Source organism: Mauremys mutica, chromosome 6, assembly GCF_020497125.1.
Source record: "Mauremys mutica isolate MM-2020 ecotype Southern chromosome 6, ASM2049712v1, whole genome shotgun sequence".
Lineage (NCBI taxonomy): Eukaryota > Metazoa > Chordata > Testudines > Geoemydidae > Mauremys > Mauremys mutica.
The window spans coordinates 98899264-98916103 of NC_059077.1; the positions used below are offsets into that span (position 1 = coordinate 98899264).

The window sequence follows — 16840 nt, forward strand, 5'->3', positions numbered from 1 at the left end:
TCCTTACCCATACCTTCTGCCCCAGCCCTGACCCCCCTCAGAGCATGTACCCCCTCCTGCACCCCAACACTCTGCCCCAGCCCAGAGTCCCCTCCTGCACCTAATCTCCCTCCCAGAGTTTGCACGCCTCACCCTCTTCTGCACCGCAACCCCATGACCCAGCCCAGAGCCTGCACCCCCTCCCAAACCCCAACTTTCTGTCCCAGCACAGTGAAAGTGAGTGAGGGTGGGGGAGAGCGAGCGACAGGGGCGGGAGATGGAGTGAGCGGGGCAGGGTCTCGTGGAAGGAGTGGGGTAGATCCTGGGTTACCCTTAAATTCAAAAAGTGATCTTGGGGGTAAAAAAGGTTGGAGACCACTGATCTAAATTGACAACGTCTACAACGCTGCCCCAAAAAATCCTCACCAGCCACTAAAACTCATCCATTCAGGCCTGAGTTAACACACAGGTTTTGCAATATGATGTGAAAGTCATCAAAACCAGGCTCTGTTCCAGAATTGAAGGCCCTCCATGGGTAATGCCTGATCCCAGACCATGGACATGCCAATCTAGGACATCCAACTCAAGTGCCAAAGCCGATTCCAATTTATGAACTGTTGAACAGTGCTGGGTATCCCGAAGCGCCAATTGATTTTAAAGTCAAAACATGTACTTAAGGATTTTAAATATGGACTATGAACTTTAAGCACCTTTTTAAAAAAAATGAATAAAAAAATCTTTGCTTTGGTCTTTATTCATCATCAGAAGGACTTCATTGATCAAAGAGACTAGTGAAGTCTACATACTCATGTTTAAAACCATACTGAAAAGGGTCAAGGAACTCCTAACTCCAGCACCAGAGGGAAGGGTAGGGTATAAGAATCTATGTACTTATATACTATCATGGAGATCAAATCAACACCTCATATGCATCTGTCAGAATACAGATGTTAAGGACAGTCTAGCATACCTAATTCTGCCACAGCACAGGGCAGGGTAGGGGAGAAAGAGGACTAGATGACCTCTTGAGGTCCCTTCCAACCCTACATGTCTAGGATTCTATGACTTAAAAATAGAAAAATCTCATTCATTTTTCCTTCACAGAAGAAATAGGCTGATTAGTTTATAGAGGCAGACTAGACTATAGAGAATTGAGAGAGCCATAGCTACATTGCCACAACCTCCCTAATAATTTTCCTCAAAAGACGGCAAAATTGGAGACAAAGAAATAATTGGTGAGAGTGTCAAACATTAAAGAAACAAAAACCAAAAGCAACTGCAAGACATCAGGGATCTTCAATTTCCTTCTAAAAATTCTTCATAGTGTGATATTACCAAAATAGACAGGCCATAATAAGTTGGTCTTAGTCAACAGAAAATATCACTAAGACCTAAAGTTTATTTAACTTGTACTATTATTTTGAAAAGATGACAATAACTGTCTATTTCTCATTTTGGTGCTTCATCAATTCTCCAACGATTTTTGCATTGAACATTTTTACATACCTGACAGCACACTACATTAATATTGTTAAAAGGAGGTTACCCTTCAGGAGTTATTGGGTATACTCTCACTTTTCTTTAGGAAAGAAAGTCTTATGACAGCCTCACACAAACCTCAAGTGCAACATAGTAGTTACAAGCTGGAAATACAGTATAGCAGTCGATAAAATCGTGCAACTAAAAACATAACCTGACAAGTCTTTGAATTTTTTTTTAAAAGTGTTCATTCCTAATGTACAGAAGAGCTTTAAGCCAAAACCCAGAATCTCAACACCCTGAACTCCTGCTTGTTCAAAATTTAGATCCATTTTTTTCCATTTGAATCTATCTCTCCAAGAAATTAACTAGCAGCAACAAAAGGCTGCTGCAAGACGCTGGCTGAATCTACAAGGCTTGATTTGTCATGATGCCTAGTTTCAGTTCTTAATTACTTTAAACAGCTTTATAATTACTGTTAAACACCACCTTCCACACTTCTGTCAGCAGCTATAATTCTTTGAAAGTCCTTCTCTCCCCTGAGGAGAGGGAGGCTCTACATTCTTGTAGCAGCTCTAACCATCCCTTCCCACACTAATTTACATTATCATAATTTTAGCCAAAGAGGTTTCAGAGCTGGACAACACTACTAGAGCTGGCTAGGGACAAAGAAACTGGGAATTAAGTGTTCTCCATCTGCACACAAAAATCCTAACTACCACTAAGCTGCAAATTAATTCTCTCCTGATGAAAACTACTATGTCAACAGCTTGCTTTCTCTGTCATAAAAAGGAGTTTGCACAGTATTATGGGATTTTACAAAACCAAGATCCATGTCTGGGACAGGGGATATAGTGGTGGCCATTAGTAAGTCAACATTTACTCAGTGTTACTATAGAGCTAGCTGAAATCTTAAAGCATTTCCCTATGCTAATACTATATTATACTATCTGTGTAGTAATTTTGGGGACACGTGAACTATATTTATGTGACACCCAATTTAGAAAGAGGAGATAGAAAGGAAACATAATTTGACAGAAAGAACAAAGCTGTGTCCAGTCGTTTAGTGTCACAAGTGGGAGGAAGGCATTCTAGGTTCTATTCAGCTAATCACCACTAAAGGGGATCTCATCATAGTACCCAGGTGCATAATAGAGTCTCAATGTATTCACACACACAAATTAGGATCAAGACATTCCCCACACTACATTCTTGATATCTGTTGTCCTAGGTGGGATCAGTTTGGTGACAGACTTCCAAGAGCCCAATGCCTGGCCAGCCACATTTCAGTTCTACTACTAAGGACAGTCCTGTGCAAAGAAGGCTTGGGACTGTACTCTAAAAGCAGCAAGACTTGGTCACAGATCACCAGTGTAAGTGACTCCGTGACCTAGGAGCTTCCATCAAAAATGCCCAGTCCCAAGTTAACTGGAGTTTCCCCTAAGAAGATTAGTCACAACAACTACAATCAACAGAGATGGTGAAGCTGAGACATGTCACTGAGAGAGAGATGGGCTGAGAGATATTCCAATTCTAGCTTATTCAAGGTTTTAAAATATAATCACCAAGACCTTGAAGTAGTTCCAGAATTAGATTAGGAGCTACTGAAGACTGCTAAGCACTGCAATAATACACTTGTTTATATGCCCTACTAAGGAGATGAGATGCTATGTAATATATCAACTGCAGTGTGACACCCTTGGACCCCAATATTCACCACTGTCATGTAACTAGGATATGTTTTTTACAAAGTATGCCTCTAAACGTCTTGATCTGCTAGTCAGTAATATCTCATTGGATTGTATGTGCTATCATCGTATGTGAAGTTATGAACTTGGGCTATGTATCTGTTGCTGAAACATGTTGTGAGGCTGAAAACACCCACAAGCAGCCTTTCAGGTACAACAGTAAAAAGGCCAAACAATGTTAATGGCTTATTGAGGAAATGCACGCAACAATAAGGATTACCCCAGGAAATGTGTACGACAGAAACCTCTCAAAGATAGCACTACACAATGGGAACTGTTTGACCCAGGTCACAGCAAAAGAGCTTTCCAGCAAGTGGAAAAAAGAAATAAAAGAGGAAAAATGACATCATGATGGTACCTCACTCTAAAACAACACACCTGGAAACACCTGCGGGGCAAGGACTGAACTGTGGAAAGTGATGGTCTCAGGCTAGAGGGATTCCTAGCCTGTGTATGAAAACCTGGAAAACCCAAGCTGCAGAGCCAAGGCAGCTTATGCCTTAAGGATTTGCCAGCCCGTTTATCACTCAGGGTGAGAATTTGCTAATTCATATCCTACCTATCTAGTGTATTAAGCTCAGTTTGTGGTTTTGTTTATTTACTAAGAGAATCTGCTTTGATCTATTTGCTATCACTTATAATCACTTAAAATATATCCTTTTGTAGTTAATAAATTTGCGTTTGGTTTGTCTAAAAATCAGTGTGTGGAAATTATAACTTCGGGTAGAAAGCTGTTGCATATCTTTCTCCACATTGAGGGAGGGGGCGAATTTTATGAGCTTACGCTATACAGTTTCTTGTGCAATGCAAGACGGTATAATTTTGGGTTCCAGAGTGGGGTGCATGCCTTAGCAACTGGGAGATGCCTTAGCTGAGCCTTCCCATGCAGAGCTGATCTCAGCATCTGGATGAAGCTGTAGCTGGGTGTGTCCCTATCTATGTGTATGCTGGTGAAAGAGCAAGCTTGGAGAGCTTGGCAAATTATCACAGCACCTTATCACAGTAGGAAAGGGAGCCCAGGCTGGTGGGTCAGGCAGGCTCAGTGGTACTCCAGTTCCAAGTAGAATCCTGTGGGGAACCTGTCACATGCAGCTTCTAGCCTCTGCCATCAGACCCAGACAAAACATGATGCAGTAGGCCAACCAGCAAGTGACAACTGTATTATGACTGTGATAACATTTCAATATTCTGGCTATTTGAAAGTGCAGAACAACAACAAAAATCACTCTAGTATTGCTGCTATCTAGACCATCTGGAAGAGCTGATGAACCAACAGGTCCCCTAGACTGCAAACATGAATAATAAAAGGCAGGTAACAGAGGGGAAGATATCAATTCCAACACTTCATCTGGTTGCTTCACCCAGCATCACTTCCTTCTTAGCAATACTGACCATTTTTTTCTAATCCAACTTCCAGTGGTATAACTGGATGGACGGGGTAAACATCTTTCTTGCAGTAAGAAGGACCCTCAAAATTATTCTCTCTCTCTCTCACAGGGAAACTATAGTCCAGGCATGAAAATCTATGTGGTCTCAGTGAATCAGTGTCATCTGATGACTAACATTTAAAATGTTATAAGGCTCTTCTGTACCCCATATCTATGTTACCTGAGCATTATCACTGGGATCCTGATTCATCACCACTTCAGATAGTTACATTCTGCCAACCTAGACTCCCTGGTAATTTCAACTATTTCATAGCATTTTTCACTTCTTATCCTACAACTGTCACATTCTGGCAAGAAAGGCAATTTTCCTCTGGTCAAGAGAAAGGTGCAGACTGGAAGTGCTTTGGGGATCTGAAAGTATGTAAAGTATGGTTGCAACACTCATCAAGAGTGCACTATGTTGCCTGGAAAACAATTATTTCACTTACAAAATTAAATATAACAAAATAACATAATCCTGACAAATAGCACTGTATATGAGTTTAAATAAATGGCAAAAGCTCTATAGTTACCATAACAAAACATCCAGTTTTCTTCAATCATATTATTACACCGTAATGGCAGCAACTATTTTATGTATGTATCAGAAAAGCGGAGTCTTGGTAAAGGCTCTAGTAACTGCAGGCAACTATTATTATTGTGGGACCATATTCCAAGGGCTCTACAGATCCCAGTTTTGGCAGCACTACAGCACACAGATGCTAGCTCTATATCTTTTGTGGACTAATGAGTATAAAATGAGTTTTTCTCTCTGTTTCCCTCCCAGGCATCCAACGTCTCCTCTTTTAAGTACCTCCTATTCTTTCAGGGATTACTATGCACTTCTTCCATTAAGATCAGTCAAGTCTTCTACTCTGCTTTCTCCATTTAAAGAAAGGGGCTAATGTTATTTAAACATTTTGACCAAGGGTTGAAACCTTTGCTTTTAGGATGATTACTACTCATTAGCTAATGTAAAGTCTCCTTTGGCTCCAGTGGCAGAATGGCTGTTTTTGTATCAGAGGGTTAGTAAACACTTATATGTGCAAGCTTTTGTCATTTAAAAATAGTGATTATTAAAACATACACACTCCGCACACATGAAGCTCACCTGATTGCATACAAATCCCGAACAGCTTCATCTCCACTTTTTCCCACCGTAATGGCCTGCATCTGTAGTAATTTCCCAATAATTTTTACCAAACCATGTACATTCCTGTTGAAACACAATGAATATATAACATTATCATCATCTAAAGGACAGTGGATTGACTGACCCTTCCACGAGAAGTATGATCTAGTTATCCAAGCACAAAACTGAGATCTCAGATCTCCTGAGTTCTACTCCCTAAGCTGAAAGTTACTGCCTCTAAGGCAAGTCACTTAACCTATGTGCAAAATAGAGATATTACTTACCTATAATCAAGAATTAACAGACCAATCCATGCCTGTGAAGCACTTTGAAGATGAAAACCCTTCTAAATGCACTAATTTACTGTTAATAATTTACTCTAATGCAGTATTTTTATCATTTTAAAACCAACACAGGTTCCTGACTGCAAGAATAAAAAAGGTAAATATTCAGCACAGTATGCACAGATTTTACCATGTAACTCTGATTATCAAGTGTCATGCATCTAAATCCCCCACATTGAAAATTAACTCCTACGAGAATCTCAGGACAACGGATTTGCTCTTCTGACTTTTGACTGGAGCAGTAAGAGGCCCTTCCATGAAATTGCTTTATCTCCTTCTTCCCACCTTACCTCATTTACTAATCAGGAAAACCTACTGAGCAGCAATAGGATTTCTGGAAGTTTTATAGAATTCCCTATAATCTTAAAAAGCAAGTCACTTAATCTGTATCTCAGTTTCCCCATCTGTGAAACAGGAACAGTAGAAACATCTAACCATCAGGCAGATTTAGCTAATTTGATTCTCGTCACATTTATACAATGCTCATGCACAGATCTCAAAGGTGCCTTGAAGAAGGCAAGTAAACACTACTGTTCTTATTTTACAGATGTGGAAACTGAGGTACAGTAACATTAAGTGACTTGTACAAGATACATTATGCTCTACACTTGCTCTTGTAAATTGGCTCTTAATGGACCTTTGCACATCAGTTTCATTGACACCCACAGGACTTGTCTACACAAGGAAGTTGAACTTATATAGCTATCTATTTACATCTTTCTCATGTTGGCAAGGCCTCAAACACAATCAGCCTCCACTGATGGGATAATACAACTTATCTTACAGGGAATTTATGGGGCTTGATTAATATATACAAAGGCTTTGAGATTCATCCATAAAAGGTGTTATATTAAGGATAAACTATCATCATCTCTACAGTGCAATAATCCTAAATCCATGTCATTCCTAAGAAGAAATCAGAAACACACAAAATCACTTGATTGCTACACTTTTATTATTTTCCATCAACACTAACAGCCTTTTCAAAATGAATGCTCAGCATAAGTTTATACAACAATTGGTGGGAGTCAATGGCATGAGGCTCTAAAGATTTCAGAATCTCCAGAGTGGATTCCTCACCCAAGAATTTACACTGATCTCCAGGATACAAAGTACAGTGAGTAGTCCATCTCTTCCCACAGATGTGTCTTCTGCACTCCTGCAAAAGATACTATTAAACATTTGCGCAGTTCATTATTGATAGAATCCTGCTGCTAGGTATTTTGTTTTTGTTTTTTTAAAGTAAATGGTGCAGTTCTAAGATGTTTGTAATCACTAAAATTACAGGCTGTCATGACTCCTCAGCATCAAAACATTGAAAACCTTACTGTAGGAGAAGTTACAGCTTTATTCACACTCCTGTTGCCAAGCAACAGAAAAAGATGACTGCAGTAGGCTTCTGGAAGTTGGTATACTAGCTGGCAGAGATGGGGTGGAGAGAGGGTCAATTTTTGGAATGTTTAGCCTTAGGGAAAATTCAAGGCACAGTTAACTTACTAGCACACGTCACTCAATCTCAGAAGATAAACTATGAAGTGACTGAGCAAAACAAAACAGCAGGCCTCACTTTTTATAACAAAATACCAACAATATCCAGTCCTAGCTACCACCTGGAATCAGGGGAGGGATGTGTGTGTTAGGACGGTAGGTAATTTATGAACTAAGCCAGAAGATCTCCTCACTAAATAATGCCAAGAGAGGGGTTCTGTTCTCACTGTGTGCATTAATCCTAATGTGAGAAAAAATCATTTAAAAGAACGCAAACAAGTATTTATTTAAAATTATTTCCTAAATATGTAACAATAATGGCACTGATTCATAGACTTTAAGGCCAGAAGGGACCATTACGATCATCTAGTCTGACCTCCTGCTCTATACAAGCCATCGAATTTCATCCATTATTGGGGCAGATCCTCAGATGGTGTAAATTATTGAAACTCCACTGAAGTCAATGGATCTGTGACAATTTATACCAGTTAAAGAGCTGCTCCATTGTCTTTATGCTGAGAAACAAGGCATGGAAGCCTGGGATAACAAATATTCCTTGTAAGAGTGATATTCTTAGGAAAGTTAAAGATACTTCAAGACATTCCATGAAATTCAGGCTCTAAGTAAATATTATCTTTTTCTAAATAGTACTATGTAATATCAAAGGGCCTAATTCCTAATGATTGTTCTATAAAGCATTGATCTCTCAAGAGTGTTTTCTTAAAAAAAAAACAAAAAATGCCCATTTTAGATTTCTATGTAAAAAGTGCTGTTAAAAAACCCAATGAGATGAAATTCCATAGGAATATTCTGTAAGGAAGGTAGTATTAAAGGATCAGAGGAAATCAGCAGAGCTTTAAAACTGATTGAGGAGGAAACTTATGGAGAAGTGAGGATGATAATTTGAATGTGAAATGATTAGGTGTCACACGCAAAATATCAATCCATGTGAGCTCTGGAGTGCCCATCCCAGAATACAGGATGTCCTTCGTGGCATATGAAATAGGTAGCACAGCAGAAAGACCAGCAGGTATGCTAAACCCCTGCCAAAGTCACTGTAGAAGATGCAGAGAGTTGCTGAGGGCAGAAAGTTGTCTTCTTCACTGTTCTAACACACACCTGCTTTAAACAGAACTGGAAGGAGCCCATCAGTTTTGATGACCTTTCTGCTGGGCTGCCATTGACAGTCAATTTCGTAGTTACATGCCTTTAAAGACACAGTGCACTCAGTGTTGCTAAGCCCCACAACAAATCTGAATAAAAATCTGGCAGAGAACAGGATGAAGGAACAGCTTGCCAAGGTCCTGGGAGGGTCAACAAGAGATCAATGTTAAAATGAACCAAGAAGAAAAGGCTAGGTTAGTCAGTCATTACTCCCTGTGGTTGAAAACATTTTAAACCCATATACCTTTGTGGTTCGGCTACATATACTGTTTTGCAAATCATAGTGGATGTGGTTTGAATTCTTGGAGTCAGAGGAAAAATGTCAAAATATACTAGATTTTTATATATTATATGGGTTTCACGGGTAAACTGCCAACACAGCCAGTGGTTAACATATCAACCATCTGAGATACCAGTCACAGGCATGGATCTGTTTCACACGCAGGGTGAATAGAGTGGTGTGAAAATGATGGTACAGTTAAAGTCGTTTGAAATATCTTAACTCAACATTCTCACACATTTGTTTTTAACATTAACCTTGACTTTGAATGTCCTGGTTTACACACATTTTCTAAAGTACAAAATTTGATTAAAATTATATTCTATTAAATTATTGCTACTGTAGCAAACTCACAGCCATATAGGAATTTCACAGTTGTCACTAGTCTGCTAACCACAACTAATTAAAACTTCATAGCAGCAGCAGGGATAGGACTGAGATCCTCATACTCCAAAAGCACACCTACAACTTGTTAGCTATGACACACAGCTGAACTGTTCTACTTCTATCCTGTAGAAGGCAACATGTGCACACACTAGCCAGTTTCCTGTAATACATATTTACAATATTTTTGTCCAGGAATTCCAATCAAAATATTGTAAACCTGGTCTAAAGCAGACATCCTTGTAGCAAGTTTTCAGAGTAAGCTGAAATGGTTCAGCTGAGTTTACACAAACTTAAAATCACCTTTGGCTGAAGTTAAGCACAAGAAATTTCAGCCTAAACCTAATTTTGTGAAAGTTAAAAGGGGTTAGTTACAAATATGTTTTGAATGGTATGGTTCCTGCAATCTTGACTATGGGGTCACTACCATGATCCCATAATACAGCACGGGTGTAGCATCAATTAATAGCTCTGAGCAAGAAAATATACTAGTGTTCTCTATGCAGAAAGGCTTAGTGCTAAAAACCAAACACTTGCCATAAATCAGTGGACAGAGTAGTATCTCACTGAACTTTGCAAGGAGACTAACAAAATACATCTTCAAACATTATTACACTCATGTACTTGACTATATTCATGTGTTTTTATTTATAGGCTTTTTATAATGCTCAGCAGTATATTATCTATGCACCACACAACACATTTATCCCAAAACACCCTTGAGAGATGTTAAGTTTTATTAATCCCATTTTACAGAGGAAGTATAAATTGATTTGCCCTTGGTTACACAGTGAATCTGCAGCAGCACAGGGACCAGAAACCAGCTCTTGCATCCCCATCAATATTTTCAGAAAAGATCCTAAACATTCCAGTGGGATTATTCATATATGCAAAATTACTCTCACACATGAAATAAAATGGGACTACATGGGTCAAATTACATATGAGCTTTACAGTTTGCAGAACTGCTGCATTAGACATCTCTAAGAAAAAACCTGTCAGATACCCCTTTCATTGTTTTCTAACCTACCTTGACCTCATCCTGGTATGTAGTTCCCAATCAAGAAACCATGTCTTTGCAACTGTTTTTCCTGTTTTTAATTGATCTGTTTATTAAAAAGCTAGAAGACATGCTGAGTCTCTATATTTGAAATTCAGTTTAATAAAAGCTGAAATGGGAGAGGAATGTATGTGTATTATGTTTAATTAGATGGTGATTGAAAACAGTATCTGTCTTTTTAAATCAATAAGCAAGACTCCAAACCTGCAGAGTGATAGTATGTGCTCAACTTTATGCACCAAAGCCCCAATGAAGTCCATGGAACTACTTGCAGTGCATAAAGTACATGTGCACAACTATTATTGTTTGTATTATACTAGCACCTAGAACATCAGTCACAGACCAGGACCCCATTGTGCTCAGCACTATACAAACACAGAAGAAAAGACAGTCCCTGGCCCAGAGAGCTTACATTTTAAGTTTAGGACAAGAGATGGGACGTAAAACTTTACTGATACCTGACAAACAAAAAGCCCCAAATACTGTGAATGAATGTTACCTGGCAGAGGGAATCAGGTTGAGAGCGGTATTGAGAATATAACTGAACTCTGCATAATCCTGTGCAACAAGGGTCACCAGGCCTTCGCAGCAGGCTGTTCGCACAACCACATTCTCACTGCAGCACTTCTCCCAGAGCAAGTTCAAAGCAGGAGTCTGAAATCAAAAGAATGGGGAACAATCATTTAGAATGCTGACAGAAGTTAAATACTATTCACTCGAAGCTATTAGACAAAACCCTGCCTGACATCTTCTCAGAGATGCAACTTAAAGTAAAGAGTAGGTGAAACTAAGATCAGGTTCTCTGCTTTCTTTGGGCATTACTGTATTTACTAAACACAAAAGCAAGACAAAGCCAACCAAACCTCTGTTATCCAAAGACGCTGCCAAAGTAGGTCATTTATAAAAAATCTCTCTTACTTTCTGTCAATAAACACACAGAAACTTCAAACCTCAAAGCAACACCGTCATGTTAATGTCTTAAATATTTTCCTTACTTACATTGCTACTAATACCTTAGATTACTAAATCTGAACGTTTTAATAAAGACTGAGGTACTTTTTGCTACCAATGCAGTTTGTTTTCCCATGAGAAATTTCAAATTAATAATCTCTGTTCAAAATTTATTGTTGGAAGCAACATTTTCCCATGAAAAGTTTCAGTTTGGTTCCTGGGCAGGGGGAGGAGGGAGCACGGACAGGATCGATTATGGATGAGGGGAGAGGGAGACGATGGAAAAAGTTTGTGAACCATTGCTTTTAGAGCTGCTGCATTTCCAAATGTCTGAATTTGTTACAGATGGGCAATAATCCCTCTGTAGAACTGAAGTGACTTTAAAATTCTTTCAACCTTAAGCAAAATATGTTCTTAACCTGGAGTTGTGAATACAGGGAAGCTTGATCCAAAATCCACTGATTTCACTGTGTTATGGATCAGGCCCTTTTTTTGTTATTTTGATGCTACACATCTGTTAATTGGTTGATTTACTATTTACTATTTGGTTTGTGAGCAGAGGTAAAAGGATAATACATGTTTTTAAACTCTAACAAGTCAACACTTTGAAACCTTTACAAAGAGAACACAGAAGATGTAAGTAGAACTATCCTTATAGTTAGAAAGTTTTCCTAATAGTTAACCTAAATCTCTCTTGCTCCAGATTTAAAGTTTATTAGAGAATATTTGAAAATAAATGATACAAAGTGTTTGAAGCGTCAGTTATTGTGTCATTGGGGGTAACATACAGGTTGTAGGGGGATATTAGCGTTTTGGTATTGGACAGCATATACCATATACAGTCTGTCATGTCCCCAATGTGGGGTGTACGGTGGGTGGGATCAAGATACAGTCAGGAGGCAGTGGGGGTAGATTACTCATACAAACAGGTTACAGACAGTCATAGGCATGAATAAGCGGGCTGGATAATGGGGATGGGACGACCTTCACATGGTGGAGTTCGGTTCGGTGGATTTAGGGCTCAGGGAATAGAGTCCAGCAGGGGGGGTTCACAAGTCTCCTCACCCCTGCGGGTGCACGGGGTCACGCCCGCTCACTCCTGGTATTGGCGGTGGCCAGTGATGTGCTCCGTGTAGATGTCTCTAGACCAGCAAATAGTGTCCAAGACCATTAGGCGTCTCATGAGCCATGCGTAGCGACGGCCCACCCCACAGGTCAGAAGCACGCGTTCATTGCAAGGGTCCCAGGCACCCAGGGCCCCAACAATCAGGGCGTCGGTGCAGACCTCGCAGCCCTTTGACCGCAGGGTGTCCGCCAAGGGGGCGTATTTTTCGAACTTGCGGGCTCGGGCCTCGCGGAAGGCCGGGGTCCTGTTTTCAAATGGAATCGTCACGTCGACGAAGATGATCCACTGCTTCTTGTCCTATCTTCAGCTGACATGGAGAACAACTGATCACCATCCTCTATAATAGCCCTTAACATATTTGAAGACTTACCAGGTCCCTCCTCAGTCTTCATTTCTCAAGATTAAACATGCCCAGTTTTTTCAACCTTTCCTCATGGGTCAGGTTTTCTAAACCTTTTGTTACTTCTGCTGCTCTCCTCTGGACCCTCTCAAATTTGTCCACATCTTTTATAAAACATGGACACAATACTCCAGCTGAGGCCTCACCAGTGCCGAGCAGAGCGGGACAATTACCTCCCATATCTTGCATATGATACTGTTGCTAATAAACCCAGAATTATATTAGCCATTTTCACAACACCATAAGATTGCTGATTCATATTTAATTTCTAATCCAGATCCTTTTCACCAGTATTACTGCCTAATCAATTATCCCCACCTTTTGTAGTTGGGCATTTGATTTTTCGTTCCTACGTGTCTTTACTGTATTTCATCTTGTTGATTTCAAATGAATTCTCCATTTTGAATTCCAATCCTGTTCTCCAAAGTGCTTGTAACTCCTCCCAGCTTGGTATAATCCACAAATTATATATACACATTCCTAAGAAGTGCTAAGCATACAGTTCTCACACAAACACAACCCAATATCAAGTGGTACCAAAACGTCCCAATATCAAGAATGGTACAAAAATATTCCCCAAAAACAACAAAAACACACTGACCCCTCTTAAGAGATACAGTCAGGATATAGTACACAATAAAAATGTTTTAATCAAACCAGCATGTACAAGGTGATGGGTAATAACTAGCCACATCAGGGGGCAGTAATTAATTATGTCAAAGGCAGTATGAACTTGTTTGTATCAGGGTATAAAATGTATCATAGAGGGAGTAATCTTTTGTCCAGCCAAGGGGGAAATGTGAAGTCCCGCCATTCACTGAGTTGCATTCACTGTCACGGGCATACATGTCTTAGTATCCTCGTAAAGTCTGCCAGGTGCTATTACTGTGCTTTGTCAATAATAAACCTGCCCTGGCGCCTTCGTACCTTAACTAATCTTGTGGTCATTGGGCAGTTCGCTCAAGGTCTGCTGCCAGCTATCTGCGCAGAGCTGGGGCAGCACACAGATAAAACACACACACACACACACATACAGCCAAACATCTAACCACACATAATTTTTCATTTCCCCCACAATGTCTCTACTAAGGTCACCTTTTTTTATATCTACCTGTGGGCTTTTGTCACCTGCTCTCTTTGAACCTAGCTTAAAGCCCTCCTCACTGGCTGGCAAGTTGGCTCTTCCCCTTCTTAGTCAGGTGGACCACCTCTCTTCCCAACAGTATCCCATGCTCAAATTAAACACATGTCCAACTTTAAATACATGTGCATTTCCCATATTCATCAATATTACAGCAGTTTTCATTCAGGGTGTAAATACCTTGAGTGTCCTTCTTACCTAAACTCAGTCCTTCTGAAGTTGAGACCAATACGCTTATAAAAGTGTAAAGACCACATAAAATAGAAAATGGGACAGATTTTTAGAGCAGTCTAGAGCAATCAGATATGTATCGTCAATATAAAATAAAGGAATATGTCCATCAAAATCCCCTACACTACTCTGAAAGAAAATCTTAGCCTACATCCCTGAAGGTTTGTTTCATTTTAAAGACACCTTGCAAAAGGAAAAAATGGGTTTGTCTCATTTTTTTAAAACCGATGTTTAAGATATTTCAGGATGAGAGGGAAGAGGTTAAAAATTAAAGAGTTGGGTTTTTTCAACTTTAGAAATTCATGTCTACCATAGAAGATTCTATGGATGGCTAGAGAACTACTAATATAGTGACATCACAACTACATTCACAAGGAAGCAAACCTTGCTTAAGGCCCCATTTCAGTACTCTTTTCCTTTCAGTTAAGCCAATTCACTGAGGTACTTAAGAAATATACATTAAGCACATGAGCATGACCTATATGCTTAAAGTTGAACACATGCTTAAGTATCTTCCTGAATAAGGGTCTCATGGGGGAGGGATGGGGAAGATAGGCAGTTTTATTCAAGCTGTTAAACTCTATGGATTTTGTTTGCTATTTCTTAACACCAATTTATCTAAAACATTTTAGTCAAGAACTTAATAAAAAAAAAAAGCAAGACTTAGCATGCCTGATATCTTAAAGGAAAACACATAAAACCCCACCTCTGTAAATGATATCTTTCAGGTCTTTATTTATCCCAAAACAAACAAAAAAGCCACAAAACCATTCCTTCCCTCTACCCTTTTACAGGTCACCTTTAGAGAAAAGGAAATGCCAACTCTGAGCCCTCTCCTATGGTGCTCTGTGACACTCATCATGACTGGCATTTTCTATGCCGCTCAACTAACAAAGGTTGGACAAACTGAAAAGTAAATTATGGCCTTGAGTCACGTTGTCTCATAAGGAAATATGAATCCTAATTTGCTAATACAAAAGGAAACATTTAGCTACAGAGAATTGAAATTAAATATGTCCTGCAATTTTAACTCTGAGGTCTAACTTGCAAGATTGTAATATACAAACTGCAATGATGTATCTAGGGCCATTACATAATAATCTGTTTGAAAAGTTCATTAGCATCACAGATCCCACAATTAAATTCTTGTCTGCAGTGATGCAAATTTTAGAAAACAAAAAACTGTCATCAGCCGAAGTCTAGCAGCCAGTTAAACATTATCACTCTATTGTTGGTTACTATTAGCCACTGGGTCTCAAAATGGAAAAAAATGGTTACCCTTTAGATCACAGAGATTTACAATCTCCAGCTGTATGCTCTAAAACATAACACAGCATTTGCAACTTTATTCAACATGAACCAGAGAGTATGGGAGACCACAGAAGAAGCTTGGAATCTGATATGGGAGAGAAATTGAAAACAAAGTAATACAGACCTGGTTAGTAGACTGTCTGATCTTGTCGGATAAAACATTTTCTTTTAGCACTGCAGCAATAAGATGACCCACTGCCTATAAAAGACACAGAAATAATTAAAATATGCAGCTAAAGCTGCACTCTGCACTATTGTTTAGAAAGGGGACCAAGATCAAAGCTGCAGCTGCAGTGCTAGGAAAGCCAAAGAGCTTGTTAATGCAACATCTGGATAAAAAGAGATGCCAAACAACAATTTGCAAGAGAAGTTGAAATGTATCATAGAACCACCAATCTCCAGTCTGCAGCAATATCACCTTGCACTATTATCCTGTCAGAAACTAACCTCAGTAGAGCTCTGCATAGACATGAGGGTCCGTCCACATGGAACAACTCTCATGTTTAGGACCTAAACCCTAATCAGAAGTTGTTGATACTTTAGAAGAGGAGTGGGCAAACTATGGCCCGGGGGCTGCATCTGGCCCTCCAGACGTTTCAATCCGGGCCTCAGGCTCCTGCCAGGGAGTAGGGTCCGGGGCTTGCCCCACTTCACACGGCTCCCAGAAGCAGCAGCAGGTCCTCTCTCCAGCTCCTATGTGTACAGGCAGCCAGGGGGCTGAGCACGCTCCCCCGACCCTAGGCATCGCCCCCGCTGCTCCCATTGGTCGGGAGGTAAGCGCCGTCCGGAGTCTGCACCCCTGACCCCCTCCTGTGCCCCAATCCCCTGCCCCAGCTCTGATCCCCCTCCCAACCTCCGAACCCCTTGGTACCAGCCCAGAGCACCCTCTTGCACCCCCAACCCCTCATCCCCAGCCCCACCCCAGAGCCCGCACCCCCAGCCAGAGCCCTAACCCCACACCCCGCAACTCAACCCCCTGCCCCAGCCTGGAGCCCCCTCTAGCACCCTGAACTCATTTCTGGCCCCACCCCAGAGATCACACCCCCAGCCAGAGCCCTTACCCCCTTCCACACCCCAACCCCCAATTTCGTGAGCATTCATGGCCCACCATACAATTTCCATACCCGGATGTGGCCCTCAGGCCAAAAAGTTTGCCCACCCCTGCTTTAGAACATCAGCTCTTACAACAGACACT

The 16840-nt window shown here is 40.4% G+C and overlaps 1 protein-coding gene across 3 annotated transcripts in view; it reads right to left on the reverse strand.

The window, feature by feature from the left end:
• The window catches only part of FOCAD (focadhesin), a 190689-nt gene that overhangs the window by 158822 nt on the left and 15027 nt on the right, over positions 1-16840 (reverse strand). For all 3 annotated transcript variants that reach the window (XM_045020370.1, XM_045020372.1, XM_045020371.1), the window contains exons 3-5: positions 15770-15844; positions 10985-11139; positions 5745-5849 (exon numbers count right to left, since the gene is read on the reverse strand). In XM_045020370.1, the coding sequence (XP_044876305.1) occupies positions 5745-5849; positions 10985-11139; positions 15770-15844 (335 nt within the window). The remainder of the gene's footprint in view (positions 1-5744; positions 5850-10984; positions 11140-15769; positions 15845-16840) is intronic.